Genomic DNA, 16,687 nt, shown 5'->3' on the forward strand with positions numbered 1-16,687 from the left:
AGTGGTGCTGAGCATTAGCACTGTTCTGCTCAGTGTAATGGAGTGGCTACTGATGTATGTTCGAGTCCCATCCCACTCAATTCCAGATTTAAGTTGCATTGGAGATAATTTTAACTAAAGGCGATGGTCTAAAATGGACAATATTGAATCGGCTGCCCACTATACACAACACCTGATTTTCTCTTTCATTGACTTCAATAGTAAAGGAAAATCGGGCGGGGTACATAATGGATGGCTAATTTGATACTGCCCGTTCTACACCATCGGCCAAAGTTAAAATTACCCCCATTGAGTGGCGATACACCAAGGGGGTGATTTTAAACCCCAAGAACGAGTGGGTTCGGGGCGGGTGGGAGCTGAAAATAGTTGTTTTTTTGGGTCGCAACCGCAAAATTTTTGGACTTTGCATTCCCAGCGGGAAGCCTGTGCTTTTACGCTGACGTTAAACCCGGAAATAAAGCCGGGTTGCGGCCGCGACACAAAAAACTATTTTCAACTCCCACCCGTCCCCAACCCACCCGTTCTTAGGGTTTAAAATCACCCCCCAAGTAAAGACTGCAGCAGGGGGTGGGAGAGTCAGAGGGCAGGGTCATGCATGGACATTCGAGTATATGGGTTATTGCCTGTGGCCTGAGAGAAAGCTTTGCATTCACTCTTTCTGCTGCGGGCCTTAGGTAAGTGAATGAAAAAAAAATACAAAAAGTAATAATAACTGGGAAACAAAGTACCCACTCAAAATAAAGCTAAAAAATGTTAAACAGGTAAGAGCAAGCTCAAGGCTGCCAACATATTCTCAGAGTTTTAATGAAGTATAAACTGCTCTTCCTTTCTTGCCATTTATAACGAAACCTGAATTCCTTGACTGTGCTGTAGCCTTGTGACTTTTTCCTTACCTTTTGCAATTCTCTATTATACTGTTTGACATATTGATATTTTCTAATGAAAGGGGATCAGTTATTTCAACAGTGGGTCTATTGTATTTAACACTGTCACTATTTGCAGACTAAATATATTCTTCTCCCTCAGGTCCAAGAAAATACAAATTGAACATTCTCTGAAAATGTCCATTATTGTTCAACAATCAAAACCTGCTTGGCTTAGCATTTGAAAATATATATATATCAGATCATATTAGCATTACAAATACCTGTAACCCCTTTTTAACTTTGAATGGTGTCCCCAGTGGTTGCTAGTTCCCTATTGTTCGGGAAGATAGCTTAGTTCTCAGCATGAAGTTGGTCAGCATGACTCAGTAAAGGATGAAGCTATATGAAGACTCTTGGACTCAGCCACAAACTGCAAACGACTGCACTTCCTCCCTTAAATAAATCATGTGACTTTAATCACTGACAGCATATCCGCACCCAGAGCACTGTCTTTATGGTGCACAAGATGATTAATGACTCTTATGAGTTCTAAAAAATGTAATTAGTACAATCATTTGTATTACTGTGCAGTTAGCTAACAATTAAAAACAGCCAAAAAAGCATCCCTTTGTTTGCCCTAAAATCAGTGCTGTCTCTATAGATTGTAACAAAGCTACTGCAATCACTGTGACTAGATGCTTTCCTGTATGTAGTTTGCTATTTTGCTAGAACCTAATACAGCAGCAAGTTTGGATCCGGAGTTGTCAATATGAAGGAAATGTTAGGAGTGATATTTATGATTAGAGAGAAAGACACAGACTGGAAACTCACTTAAAAACACAGTTCCATATATTCAAGAGCAGCACTTTACAATAGGTCACATTTTTAAACCAAAATGAGTCTATATCACTCCCTCAGTGATAGCTTCAAATTGTATGTAATTTTTTTGTAACTTTTTTCATAAATCCCACCATTCCATTAATCTCAAACCACCATCACTGAACAGTACTGATGCTAATGAGACCAGATGGTCAACATCCAATTTCCTCTCCTCCTAATCTGCAATACTCTCTGATCATGAAGCCCTCCCCCCAGTGGCATGGCTGGGATTTGTCAAAATGAATCATTCTGGACTGCGGATTAGGAATTTAAGTAAGATTCCTTATTACTAAAAAGAAACTAGATGAGGAAAACTGGGAGGGGCAATAAATTAAGAATTCTTAATATATCAAATTAATTTCTTGGGTTTTATTAATATTCAGAACAATCTCCTGTAACTGACTGGGCATTGGAGCTAGTCATCAATTCCTGAAAATACACTACGATTGCTGTCACATTTTACTCTTTTCATTTTGCCATTGTATTCAAAATGTATCAAATTGTGATTTTTAATAAACCTTTACTCCTTAGACTGTCAAGAATTGTCATTATTTTCAATAAGACATGACTAATTATGACTATATTTGTAGGTAAATTGAAGCATTTTTATATTCATACTAAATTATATTGAGTATTGACTATATTAAATAATACACTTGCATTATTTCTGTTGTAGCATAGCCTGTATGGAATTGAGTTTGGGTTATTTATCAGTAATACTCTGCTTTGAAATATCAATGTATTTGATATTTGTGATCATGTACTGTTTTGCACTGTTTATCTTTTTGTTATTGAAGACAAGGATTTATTTGTCAATATTAGGTCAACTGAAAGCCAATCAAATCTACATGCATTGATTCTGAACTGGGACCATTACCAGATAGTCCTAAACAAAAATGGGCTTGGATGATTCTTGCCAAATGAAGACTGTGTCAGATGACCTAAAGCCAATATTAAACCCTTAACTCATCAATGATCCTCTTAACTCATCAATGCTTTGCTTAACTCATCAATGTTTCGGTCTCTTCTCAAATTGGCAAGAAGGCACATATAAAGTCTACTTGCTGCTACTTAAACTGCAAAGATTTCAAGGCCACATTGAAAAATGTTTTAGTATTCAAATTCTATTTTTTACAATAGGGCTGTTCTTAATATAAACTTCCCCCAACGGCTTAAACCTGATGACAATAACCCCATTTATTTTGCATAACACCTTCCATTGGAAACAGGTCCATAATGTGATGATGCTTCAGGGTACTCCAGTTCACCCTATTCACATTACAGGGAGGATTTGAAGCATCAGTGACGACATCAAAACAACTGCACATGTGTGAGGTCACTCATATGTAGTTTTTCAAAAATCGTGACTGCAACTTTAAAGCAATTACAATTGAGAGCAGAACTCGGCTATAACTGGTACAAAATGTTGACCTTGGTATCAGTACTTCTGCTGGTGGCCATTGATGTTTGCCACGGTCAACATTTGCTTCCAGAAGATGGAACAAATCCACCTTGTGAGATAATGATCTGTGTCTCTGCAGGGATGTAGCCTGCCTTATCTGGGGACAGAGCAGGGGAGTGGGACTCATTGGATAGCTCTTTCAAAGAGCCAGCACAGGTGCGATGGGCTAAATGGCCTCCCTGTGTGCTGTATCATTCTAAGATTCTATCTAAGCAACGGAAGTACATCCGAGACACTTCCTTAATATAAATAGGGCATGATATGCTGTCACATCATCATTAGCACACCATTAAGGTATTTTTAATCAACATGTAGTCATTCTCAATTATCTGTTGATAGTCAAATATTGAACAGATTGGCTGAAAATGGTACTGAGATGTAATTGAATGATGAGAGGACACTCAGTGGGAAAAAAAGAACCAGTAACTCACTAAAGATGGGCACGATAGTGCTTCAGTTCAGAACATTGTTCAAGATCCTGATTTTAAAATGCACTTAACTTTATTTTGTCTTTATATTAAGTGACAGAGGTGAACCTCATCCTAGCATAGTGAGTAGATGGTGAAATGTTTTCTATTTTGGGCTGAGAAGCTTCCTGCAATATCCACTATTGAGATACTCAAAATGGCAGTATTGTGAATCTTTGGTGTTAGCAATGGTTCAGATGTTGTCCCAGCTGTCATGGTAATTCACAAACGTGGAAAAAATTGTGAATTTCATGAAATCAGAAAATAGAATTCCAATACATATGATTAAAAGTCACACATATTGTAGACCAATGCAATAACATTTTAAAAGGAATACATTAAGAAATGGCTGTAAACTTCTGTTTAGGCCTATGAAACAGTCACAAAATAAGATTAAACATTTAAGTGGAATAAACTGTGCCTTGTTATATAGATATCCATGTCAAAAACTGTCTAGATTTCTCTATACTGTATTACAACAGATTCTGTTCCACTAAAAAAATAAACATTTTGCATGTATATAAGCCTTGATTATGAACTGTTCTGCATTTGGACAGAGAAGTTCATCCTTTTGGATGAAAAAGCTTTGGGAGTGGGCACATTTCATTCTAACTGTGCAATAAATGGCAGAAGGCACAACAGCTATAAAGTGGAATGACTCATTTTCATGATCAATTAACTCAATTAGATATAGATTGATTATGCATACAGTTAGTATTAGTTTCGTGCCTGACTAGCTGATGGACCAGGTCAATGTCGAAAGAAAAATATTAAGGACAGCGAGAGGAAGAATTCATAAGGGAGAACCTGATGTTGAAATGGTCCTACTGTTACCAGTGACATTTGCTGCTGATTTCATTGATGCACAATTAAATTAAAAGATAGCTGGCGTCTTTTCTGTCTGCTAATATGCAAATATTTGTCTTTTTTTTATATATCTATTTTCACCTCTCCCCTTGCAAAAGTAAAATAGAAAAGTTGAGAAGATTTAGAGCACCATGTTTCAAGTCACCTCATGGTCCAAAGGATAACGGCACTGCATGGTGGAGCACTGAACAATATAGACCAGGAAGGTCCAGGGGTCAATCTTGTACTCTCTGTTATTTGATCTCAGCTGGGACTGTAATCGTAAGAGACTGTAATTGGCTCCAGAGGTAGGTAAATGGAAAAAAAAAATCATATTTCCATAACTGATATAGACTCACTCATCATTGGTGAAAAAACAGGTATGTATATATCATCATGGTTTATAAATAGTATAAACAGAAAAAAAATTGGCATGTGATGCTAAAAGATGTGAACCATGATTTGAATAAATAATGAGAATATTGCTCCCCAATATGAAGGAACAGCACTATTTTTACTTACTGTTTACTAGCTAACTTTTCAATCACTCACTAAGTTTTGCATCTCCCGTGGAATAATAATTCTCATGTCAGGGATCACATGCAGCCTGCTTATGCTTCACGTGAGGCCCTCAGTATAGCTATTGCTCTAGGTGTCTCTAAGCCTCCATCCATGGCCTGCCCAACCATGAAGTGTTGATCATCCCTAGATTCACTGGTGTACTCTCCCCTTTTCTTGATCTCCAGCATAAGGAGGCAAGGAAAGGTTGTAAATGTATTTTATTAAGCACAGCCTGAAGATGATCAAGGAAGCAAGGTAGCCAGAATGCTTTGTGCTGATGTTACCTTGCATGTACCACCGGAACAATACAGAATTGGCATGGATACCTGGACTGAAAGAAAGCAAGAACGAAAGAAAGACAGAAGTATTGAAAATCTTAAAATGTCCTAAATTAGAAACAAAATGGATTTTATTGTTTTTGTTCCATAAATTTTATAATAAGCATTCTTAGGTACAGTCTAACATTGTTGATAGTAAAAGCTGTGGTGGGATCACTAAGCTTAAAAAAAGGTAACGTGCAGGAAATCCTTTCAGCATAATTCAGTACTAGCTGCTGGTAAACATAGAAGTCAAAATAGACAACTATATTGAAAAATATTTTTATTTAAGTACAGCCTTGATAGGCCACATCAACATTCAGAGGATTCCATTTTACCAATCTTCTATATTATGAAAAATTTACTCATAGCCCCAAAAAGGAAACAGTTGAAAAGTCCCATTTAATTGGTCAACAATAAGTTATAGAAACAATGATAAGGCAAATAAAAATTTAAGTAAAATAACAACCTGAAGGCATGTTTCAAAGATACATCATCACTAACTGAAATCTCCTATCCTCCAGCCGTATCACACAAGGTGAATACTTTGCATCTGGGGCTCTGAAAGATGATAGTGGAGGCATCCAGAAATGAGCTGTGGATTTACATTCCATGGGAATTAAACATCCAGTGACATCAATCCCTAAATGGTTAATATGTATAGATGGTCTCTCAGGTAGAATTTCAGATGGAGAAATGCAGGGCTATTAAAGTTTAAACTGATACACTACTCAGCCAAAGTGATATTTTTGATTTGAATTTTATTTGCTATGCTGGATTTTGCACTATGCTGAGTTGCTAGGCAACACAATGAACTAAAACATCCATCATTATCCTAGTGAGCTGCAACATTCCACCAAAATTGCACTACTGTTCTTAAATCATTACATCACATCTGACCAACCAAAGGTAATCTAAAGCTTTAAGAGCTGCAAAACAAAAACAAAAATCCAAATCTGCTACAATATGTTACAATTGCTTACACTGTTTGGGTGGAATCTTGGAAAATTTAGAAATGGCACAGTTTTTAAGTACATAAAAACTTGCACTTATTTTGCTCTTATCATTTAACTAAAACCTCCCAAAGCATTTTACAAGACAATAAGAAATAGGAGAAAAGCAATAGGAGGTGACCAAAGGTGGGGAAAGAGATAGTGAGGCAGAGGCTTAAGAATAAAATCCAAAGTACAGGGGCATGGCAGCTAAAGGCTCTGCAACTGACACAGTGGTGGAAAGAATGGGATGATGCACATTAGACCAGAGTGTAGGCCACATGCTGGAACATAGGGATTGAGAATATTACAGAGGTACGGTGGAGTAAGGCAGTGGAGGGATTGGAAAACAAAGGACAGAGATTTTGATGTCAATACACTGGGGACAGGGAGCCAATAGGGGACAGCAAGAACAAGGGTGGTAGATGTGTGGGACTTACCAAGGATAGGATATGAACAGCAGAATTTGAATAAGTTTGGAGTTTATGTAGGGTGAAGCTCAGGAAGCCAGTGAAATGATGAAAGGATGGATGACAGTTTGGGTGGCAGTTTAGATGAGACAGAGCTGTAGGTAGGTAATGTTACTCAAATAGAAGTAAACAATTTTACAACACCAAGTTATAGTCCAACAATTTTTATTTGAAATCTACAAGCTTTCGGAGGCTTCCTCCTTCGTCAGGTACCTGACGAAGGAGGAAGCCTCCGAAAGCTTGTAGATTTCAAATAAAAATTGTTGGACTATAACTTGGTGTTGTAAAATTGTTTACAATTGTCAACCCCAGTCCATCACCGGCATCTCCACATCAAATAGAAGTAGGCAGTCTTGATGTAGGGTTTGAAGGTCAGGTCCAGATTTACCAGAACACTAAGACCATGCATGGTCGGGTTTAGCCTGAGCAAGCAGCCAAAAAGATGAATGGGATTGGCGATAAGAAGTGCAAAGTTTCTGGTGGGAGCCAAACAGAATGGATTCAGTCTTGCCAACGTTAAACCTGAGAAAGTTCTGGCTCAAACACACTTTGATGTTGGACAGGCAGCCTGACAGCATGTGGAGTTGAGGGTGATGATGGGGGTGGAAAGTTGGTTGCCAACTATTTCTAATTTAGTCATGTTAAGGAGACTGAGGCGGAGTCATAATCCAACCCATGTGGAAAACAGACATTTGTACTTGTACTTATAGTGAAGATTACCATTAAGCCATCATGATCAGGTACATTTAATAGCCAATTGATCTTAAATTCTACTTCTGAGACAGGACCAAGAGTCCCTAAGGTCAATCAAATCAGCATTTAGTGAAGACAAATTGTTGAGTATTGCTACTAAGCAATATGATGCAGGTTGTCAAATGCAACACTAAACAGAATGAAGATGTACATGGATACTGGTCATATACATTCCCCACTGGAGTGTTTTTATTGTTGTTAATTAAAATTATCAACCAAATTGAACATCACCTCTGGCAACAAATTAATTCCTCTATCAGTTCCAATGTCCCTGGGGATATACATCTAAACCACTCCTTACAGTGAATGGAAACTCTTATACAACTATGATTAAACATGGTTAACAAGTTTTGTACAGGCAAACATCTGATGAACATTTGGGTTTTGGAATGAAAGAGCTGACAAATGACTGAACCAGAACAACGCAGGATGATTTTTAAAGCATAATCTTTAATTTCTTTAAAGTGCTTGAATTCTAGAAGCGAAGGTCTTTAGTTAACTCACCTCATATTACTTATGGGCATTGTTCTTCTTAAAATTCATTAATGACATCATCTATCCTCAATGAAGACTAAGGTTAAGTGCTGAGTTTCCATTACAATTAAACAGATTTAAATAAGGAAGATTCTTGTCTATTTGGAAATTTCTGGGTTCACCCCATACATAAAGAGCCAGATTTGAATGCGACATGCAGCCAGTTGAGGCAAGCACATTGTCATCTTGGTTTTTTTTAAAATTAACTACAGGTCCAGCAGTTTGAAAAATCCAATGCTGTACAATGAAGTGCTTGATGAGATGGAGGAATGCAAACTCACAAATGGAATGAATCCTTAACTAAGGTTCTAAATCAATTCCTTTGATGTCCTCAAGATCAATTGAGAAAAATGTTTTGCAGCACTTAATATAATTAATGCATTTTCTTATTTTGTAAGTCATGTTTGTCGATCACAGATAGATAGCACCATTACTTAAGATCTTGATAAGCAGTAGAAACAACAAATTGCATTTATATAGCACCTTTAATGTAGCAAAATGCTTAAGGAAAAAAGGACACCAAAACAAAATAGAGGTTAGCAGGGGTGACCAAAATTATAATTTGTTTTTTTATTACTTTTGTTGTGCATATTTTGTGCTTCTTAGCACAAGGATTCGTAGTCCTGAGGAACCAAGCATATTCTTTTTTGTTCCTAATATAATACCAGTTTAGCTCAGTTGATAACGTTGTTGTCTGAGCCAAAAGATTGTGGGGTTCCAGGCCAACTAAAGACTTCAGCACATAATCTAGGCTGACACTCTGAATACTCAATACTGAAGGAGTGCTGCCTACCCAGGTGGATGTAACAGATTTTATAGTACTATTTGAAGAGCAGAGTTCTCCTAATGTCTTGGTCAACATTCTTCCCTCAGCCAACACCACCAAAAACAGCTTATCTGGCCATTCATTTGTTTGCTGTTTGTGGGACCTTGCTGTGTGCAATTTGATTTACCTACATATTCACATTGACTGCAGTTGAGAAGTATTCCACTGATTGTAAAGCATTTTGGGATGTCCTGAAGATATGATAAGGCTCTACATAATACTTTCTTTCCTAGGACATAGCTAACATGCTCTGTAGAGCTCTGCAGAAATAGTCCCAACAATATTCTTTAACTGCAAAATAGAAGACCGCCCTCTACCTCTCCTGTAACATTTCTATTTTCCACAACATCTATCGTTTTGGCTTCTGTTAATGAGATTTGCACAATTATTGCTGAATTATGGGCAGCTTTGTGCAGGAGACTTGTTTTCACTAGGGGCCAGATTAATACTGCCAAGACACATTTGGATTAAGATGTATAACAGCTGTCAGTGAAAGGAGACTTTCATCCCAACTGTTGGGGCTGGATCTGAATCCAGTACACTGTCACAACACAATACGCCATCTAGTCAGAAAAATTATCTAAATTTGGATATATAGTACAATACAATTAAAGACAGGGATTGTTAGCTTGCAATCCAGATGTTACTTTGTTACATTAACAAATGTTTTGCTTGCAATCTTATGTTCAGACCAATACATGATATATGTACACATGTAATACTGATTATTCTGAAATACAGTGCAAGAAAGTACAGGACACATGCAACATATTTTTACCTATTGTATGCTCTGAAGACAATGCTTTTGGGCAGAAATGCAACTGGACTCTTCCAATCGGTTAAAGAAATGGAGTTATACCAGATGTCTGAGATATGACTTACCTTGAATACCTTCGGTCAGTTTCACAGCATCTTCTGCAGATAATCAAGATACCAGAGAGTAGGACTAAAGTCCCACCAATGAAAACAGACACCAGGACAAGCAGTAGGACATAACCATCCTGGACACTCGGATCTTTGGGAATAGCCTGCACCAAAGCAAAAATGTGATAAACAAAGAAAGTGTTAAATCTGTGGCATTAGCACAAGAATCGTTTATTATTTTTAACAGTGAGGACAGAAAGCAAGTTAAATGTACACACAACTAGACTCAAATATTTGAACAAAGTGGCATTAGAACTAGGCGCAGTCAGAAATATCCCTGTCCATTTTAACATTACCTGTGGTAAAGAAGGAAACAAATCAGCTTAAGAACAGCCTCCCATCCATTCTCTCTCAAGATGAATACAGTCCACTCTTAATAATTCAAAGTTGTTTTTTGAGCAAAAAAAAGTTTGAATTATCCAATCATTTGAATTAAGCAATGTAAGTAACATATCAAAGTGGGAATTCAGTACTTAAAACAAACTGAATCATCAGACAATTTGAATTAAGAGGAGACTGTGGCATATAGTTTACCATCGACATTATAATCAGAAAGCCTACGCCTGTAAGTACAAGGTATGCACATGGTTTTCCCTGCTGCTTTAGCCATTTTATATTTATCATTGTCATTGAAAATTAAGTTGATTTAATCTTAAAATACAAATGCTATTTTTGTCTTGCCTGCTACTATTGAAAAGTGTGTTACTGGGAGCTGGTGGGAAAAAAATTCTTAATGCCACAATTAGAAGATTGTGGCATTACATAGTGACAGAGTCAGAGCACAAATAGAGCTGTAACATTTAGTTAAAACGCTTGTTCCTGATGTTACACAGTGGGATACCAGTGGATGTATGTTAACGTGTTTGTCTGAAATCCTGCTATCCTGCTAAAATAAGTGTTTAATGCCTTCACTAAAATAAAAGAAAGAAAAATTTCAGACAAACGTGTTTGTGTCTTTCCGCAAGTATCCCACAGAGTATTACCAGGGCCCTCATGTTAACAAAATAGCCAAGAATAGCTAAACTTAAAATTAGTGCTAAAAAACTCTGTTGAACCAACACATTCTTTTGCCCACCTTGGGATGTGAGGTGATGCAAGAGTTTCTTGTAATGTATTATGTTGTGGAATTATCACTATTTTATTAATATGATTGTATGTGAAAATAACAAACAGACAGAGGATGGCCCTTTAAATAGATCATGTGACCGTAGAAAGCAATCTCCATTTACCACAAAGATGGAGGTTGCAAACAAACATTAGGGATAGTGAATGCATTAGCAGTGCAAAGAAAGGAAATAGCTTTATTGAGTTATGTAGACCATATTTTAAGCTAAACAATTGGGCAGCAGAACTGACATATTAAAGTTTGTGAGACTATAATGTAATGATAGAAGTCTCATTTACAATGTGCCTTGAAAACATGCTTATTATAAACAATAGATCTTACACTCGATTTGTCACTTTTTCTTATATTTGAGATTTTCTAAAATTAGTCATACATTTTACAAAGGGAAACTGGTGGATTTCTTGTAAGCTAAAGTACGAGAGATTCACCATTTGGTCTGATGAAACAATAGGGATCAATCACTAACTTATGTTTTTGGAACAATATGTTTTTGGGTGGGGGAGGGGAGCGGAGATGGAGTGAACGTCAGTGCTCATGAAAGTGAGGGATGTCCTAATTTGTAGATGATAGGTAAAGATTGTTGGTGAAAATATGCACCCAGAAATTGAGAAGCAGCCTCCTCAGATGTGATGTGGAGATGCCGGTGATGGACTGGGGTGCACAAATGTACGGAGTCGTACAACACCAGGTTATAGTCCAACAGCTTTATTTGAAATCACAAGCTGTCGGAGCTTTGCTCCTTCGTCAGGTCACCTGACGAAGGAGCAAAGCTCCGAAAGTTTGTGATTTCAAATAAAGCTGTTGGACTATAATCTGGTGTTGTACGACTCCGTACATTTGTCCTCAGATGTGGGAGAGGGGCACTACCACTGCAGGTACATGTAGAATACAATTTTGTCCTGGCCACGGAACAGACACATCGACTGGACAAAGTTGTGCAAATAATCATTGGTGTGAAGCCCAAAGCCACCAACCAGGACAACTTCAAGTACCTTCTCCAGCAGGAGGGTATCAGTAATAAATGATTGACGGCCTGTCCGAAATAAAATAGGTGCCAGTTCAATTTTTCAAAAGGCATTTTTAAAACCTGGGTCAAAGAAGAGGTTGATGTCCTGCAATGTGGGAAGCTTCTAGGAAACCAGTGGACACTGCATGGTTATATACAATAGATCTAAACATGCAGACGCAGTCGGAGATACCCTCCCCAGTGATCTATGCAGGTCAGATTATGCCAGCTGCAGAAGTAGGCCCACGATAGAGGTCCTCTGACCTGCCCACCAGGTGACCAAAGACAAATAATGTTGGGTAGAATAAAACAATTGAGGAGTAGTCCCTTTAAATATTTTTTCCCATTAGTACAATACAAAATTAATTTTAGTTAACAACAAAATATAGTAAAATTCTAATTGTTCATTACTTTGAACTTTTGGCTGATTGAAATTCCTTGCTGGATTTCACAGTTCTGTCAAAGCAGAAGAATTCCTACAAAACACTCCTTGATATAATATATTTTGATACTTGCATCCACATTTTAACTCGGAGCTCATTTATGGGTTCATATTTCTGCAACAGCTGACTAAACATTACATCTTTACAATAAGGAGAAACCTAAAACATTATAATTACTGATTAACCATACTACAAGGAGACCCAGATCTTCAAACACATGACAAGTCAAACACCTTCTCCAACTCGTTATGACTTCCTTTATGCTGTTGGTTGAGTGTTGGAGGAAGGGGTACTCAAGCAGAGAACTGTGACTTATGAAGATGGTTTCCCCATTTATATTTTGGATTGAGCTGCCAGTCCCTGTTGGAGGCGCTGTTTTGCGCCTCTTCCAACAATGGCACAAGTGACCTGAGGAAATTTGGCTTCTGAAGATTGTTATTTCACCCTTACCAGGAAATGGGCATTTGAGTTCTTACACAGGACAGATCGACAACAAAGCTGAACAATGGGGAACGGCCTTGTAAAAGCTTCGTAGCTCTGGTGGCATTGTTTTTAATACTGCATAAATTACTTCCTCACCCATAAAAATTTAAACTAGCTAAGTCTCCAGATATGCATCATTTTTTCCAGAATGCTCGATGCCCCATAGACTTTCTACGTGTAATCTTTATACTGTTTACAGTGGGAGGCTACTATGAACAAATGGTCTGTCATTTTCTTGGGTTGTTCTGTGAATTGCCCAGCAGAAAGCATTTTTTTTTAATGGGTACATTTATATTATTAACTAGAAGAAGAAATGTCATAGTATAAAGACAATTTACCACTGCTTTCATATAAGGATATTCACATAGACTAACAGTTTTTGTGTAATTAATTATCACTAAACAAATGACTTCTATGATATGCCCCATGACATGAACCAGGATGGAGTTATTTCAATTCCCTCCTTTGCTTTGCATCACTGTGAGTCAGAGTTCTCCTCCAGTTATTCACTGCTACAACAAGGGTGTGGTAGTAAGTGCTTATGGTATGGGCCAGCAACCCACAATGTCAAGTACTGAGATTGAATTCAATATATCTGTTAATTTGTAGGTTACCACCGGAAAAAAATGACCGTTAAAGCTGCTGGATTGTTATAAAAGCCCAACTAGGGAATCTGCCTTCTTTACCCAGTCTAGTGCTGGTTGAAAAAAGACAGTGAGATAAGTTTTCTGGCCCAAATTAAAGTTAAAGAGATTAAAACTAAACAGAAACTCAGAAGGCAGGCCTAAAATAAACTAAGACTTACAATACTAAAGAAAATAATGAGGAATATAGAAAGTGTAGTTGGGAGGGGAACAGGAAGAACAAGAGGCTAAAAAGGAATATTAAAAAAGCTAGTTAGGAATAGTAAGGATTTTTAAAAGCATAAAAGAATAATTAAAGAAAGGATAGATAAAGCCATGAAAATGGTCAATAGCACTTTGCATTTTATAAAAAGAGGAACAGTGTACAAGAGTAAGGAGGGAATGATAAATTTGCAGATGGTAATTACAGGGGTATGGTAGTATAGTGGTTATGTTACTGGATTAGTAATCCCAAGAATATATGTTCAAATCCCACTCTATGAATTTGGTTTAGAAAAAAATCAGGAATTAGAAAGCTGGTATTAGTAAAAGTGACCATGAAGCTGTCAGATTTTTGTATAAACCTTTATGCTGGAGAGTCTGGAACTAAAGGGCATAGTTGCAGGATAAGGGGTCGGCCATTTAAGAGTGAGATGAGGAGAAATTTCTTCACTCAGAAGGTTGTGAATCTTTGCATCCACAGGCCTCTGGGGTAGAGAATTCCAAAGTCGTTGATTATATTCAAGGCTGAGATAGATAGATTTTTGGACTCTAGTGGAATCAAGGGATATGGGGATCGGGCAGGAAAGTGGAATTGAGGTTGAAGATCAGCCATGATCTGACTCAATGGTGGAGCAGGCTCGAGGGACCGTATGGCCTACTCCGGTTCCTATTTCTTATGTTCTTATGTTCTTAAATGGTTCACTAATCTCCTTTAGGGAAGGAAACCTGCTGTGCTTACTCAGCCTGGCTCTGACTCTGGTCCCACACCAATATGGTTGACTCTTAACTGCCCTCTGAAGCGGCCTAGCAAACTAACAAAGTTGTATCAAACTGTATTCAGTTTTTCAAGAGTAAGGCCCACCACCACCTTCTCAGGGCAACTAGGGATGGCCAATAAATGCCGGTGTTGCCAGTAACGTCCACATTTCCAAAATGAATTTTTTTGAAGTCACAATTAGAGTGCTGTATGCAGTTTTGCCCCATTATAGAAAGGGCATTAAAGCTATAGAGGTCATACAACATAAATTCACCAGGATGATACCAGGAAACTATTGTTATGAGGAGAAACTTTAGATACTGGGACTGTTTCCACTGGAGCAGAGAAGGCCAAAAGGGAGATTAAATAAAGGTTTTTAAAACCATGAAGAATTTTGTTAGGGTAAATAGTGAAAGCCTATTTTGTATGATTGGGGAGTCAATGAAAAGAAGTCTTCAATTTAAAATTCTCATGAAGAGAGTGAGGAGACGGGTTAGGATAAATTTCTTTACACAGAGAGTTGTTGGAGCATGGAATGCTTTACCACAGGGAGTAGTTGAGGGAGACCATTGCCTATTTCAAAGGAAAAGTAGATAAATATTTGAAGCAAAGGGAGATACCAGACTATGAGAGAGACCAGGACCGAAGGATTAATTTCGGATTGTTTTAGCAAAGATCCGGCACAGTCATGATGAGCGAAATGGCCTCCTTCTGTGCTAAAAATGTCTATGGTTCTATATCATTGAATTATTCCTGAATTATGTGAATAGTAATATAAACTTAATGACCTTTAACCGATGAACAAACAGTAATCCTTTTGTTGGCCTCTAAACATCACTTAAAATTATGTAGAATCCCTTCACATAGTCTTAACCTTCTCATAAAGCTTCTCTTTCTTTTCTCATGCAATAAAAAAATGTAACAGTGGTAAGATCAGTCATCTGTTTTTTGGCAATTCATGAAAACATACTTTGTTAAAAGAGAACCAAATTGTTCACAAAAGAAATTCCAATACCATATGTGAAAAGTTTTAGAAAGCTGAAGTTTCATAATCTTAAAACAAGCAACATTTATGCTTTTAAAACAGATACTGTCTTACATAAGTTGTATTGCAGGCAGTGACTTTGGTTGATGGGCAAAACCACAGGCAATAAAAGTTTTAATGTCCTCAAGGGAAAATATCCTGTAAACTGTTACACAGGGATTCATTCAGCGTTAGTACTTTCATGTTTAACTCATTAAAATTGAAGTTGAAGAGAAATTATTTCTATGCATCTATAGGCCTCAATTTGTTTTTGTTCCATACTTCAGCTCCTCATCAACTCTAGTTCTGATCTCTCTTGCAATTTGCACCCACCTCCTCAACTTCAGTTACTAACCTCTGACATAATTATTAACAGCTATCAGGGAGAAATGAATTTGACCATTGGAAACAAATGGGAGCCTCACAAACATATATTAATCAGATTCAGATGACGTAGTTACGACCCCTGATGTCATTTTTGTCTGCCTGCTGGATTACTGCCAGTTTCTTCTCCCGCCCACCAAACATAAGTGGTAGGAATCAGGAGGTGGCCATTTTGAATGTCCATTAAAGGGATCCTTAGCTACACACAGGGAAAGCTGGAAGCAGGAAATTTTTACTGTGGTCATTTCTGGTTTTTGAGTTTTATAGGCTTCCATATTTAATCTCCTTGCTGCTGTCAATGTGGCAAAAATTTTGCCTGCTGCTATAAACTAGTGCTTCCTTTAACTCCTGATGCTTCCATGCCTCTCTTTCAAGGTGCTGCTGCAGGCTCTTCAAAATCAGCCGCCCTGCCAAATTTGCCAGCCCCCAGATTGGCAAACTGCCTATAAGGAGCGTACTTTGCACTGGCAGCTCACTGAATTATTTAAATGAAGCCTGACCACAAATAATGGTATGGGCCCCACACTGACTCCAATGGTTGGACACAGCACACACCCACAGTGCGCACACACAGCGCGCACACGCACACTGATTAATGCTAGAATCAAGAATTGCCTCCATAGTGTTTTTCTAATGCCTAAAAACTAACATGACTGTTAGTTGGCAGATCCATAGAAAAAAAATGCTTCTTACCCAAATTATATAATATTTGATAGAATTAA

At 37.7% G+C, this 16,687-nt stretch overlaps 1 protein-coding gene across 1 annotated transcript in view; it reads right to left on the reverse strand.

The window, feature by feature from the left end:
- Positions 1-16,687, reverse strand: part of cbarpb (CACN subunit beta associated regulatory protein b) — a 142,105-nt gene that overhangs the window by 111,993 nt on the left and 13,425 nt on the right. The window contains exon 3 of the mRNA XM_067968717.1: positions 9,856-10,001. Within this exon, the coding sequence (XP_067824818.1) occupies positions 9,856-10,001 (146 nt within the window). The remainder of the gene's footprint in view (positions 1-9,855; positions 10,002-16,687) is intronic.

The sequence above is a fragment of the Heptranchias perlo genome, chromosome 29 (assembly GCF_035084215.1).
Source record: "Heptranchias perlo isolate sHepPer1 chromosome 29, sHepPer1.hap1, whole genome shotgun sequence".
Taxonomy (NCBI): Eukaryota; Metazoa; Chordata; class Chondrichthyes; order Hexanchiformes; family Hexanchidae; genus Heptranchias; species Heptranchias perlo.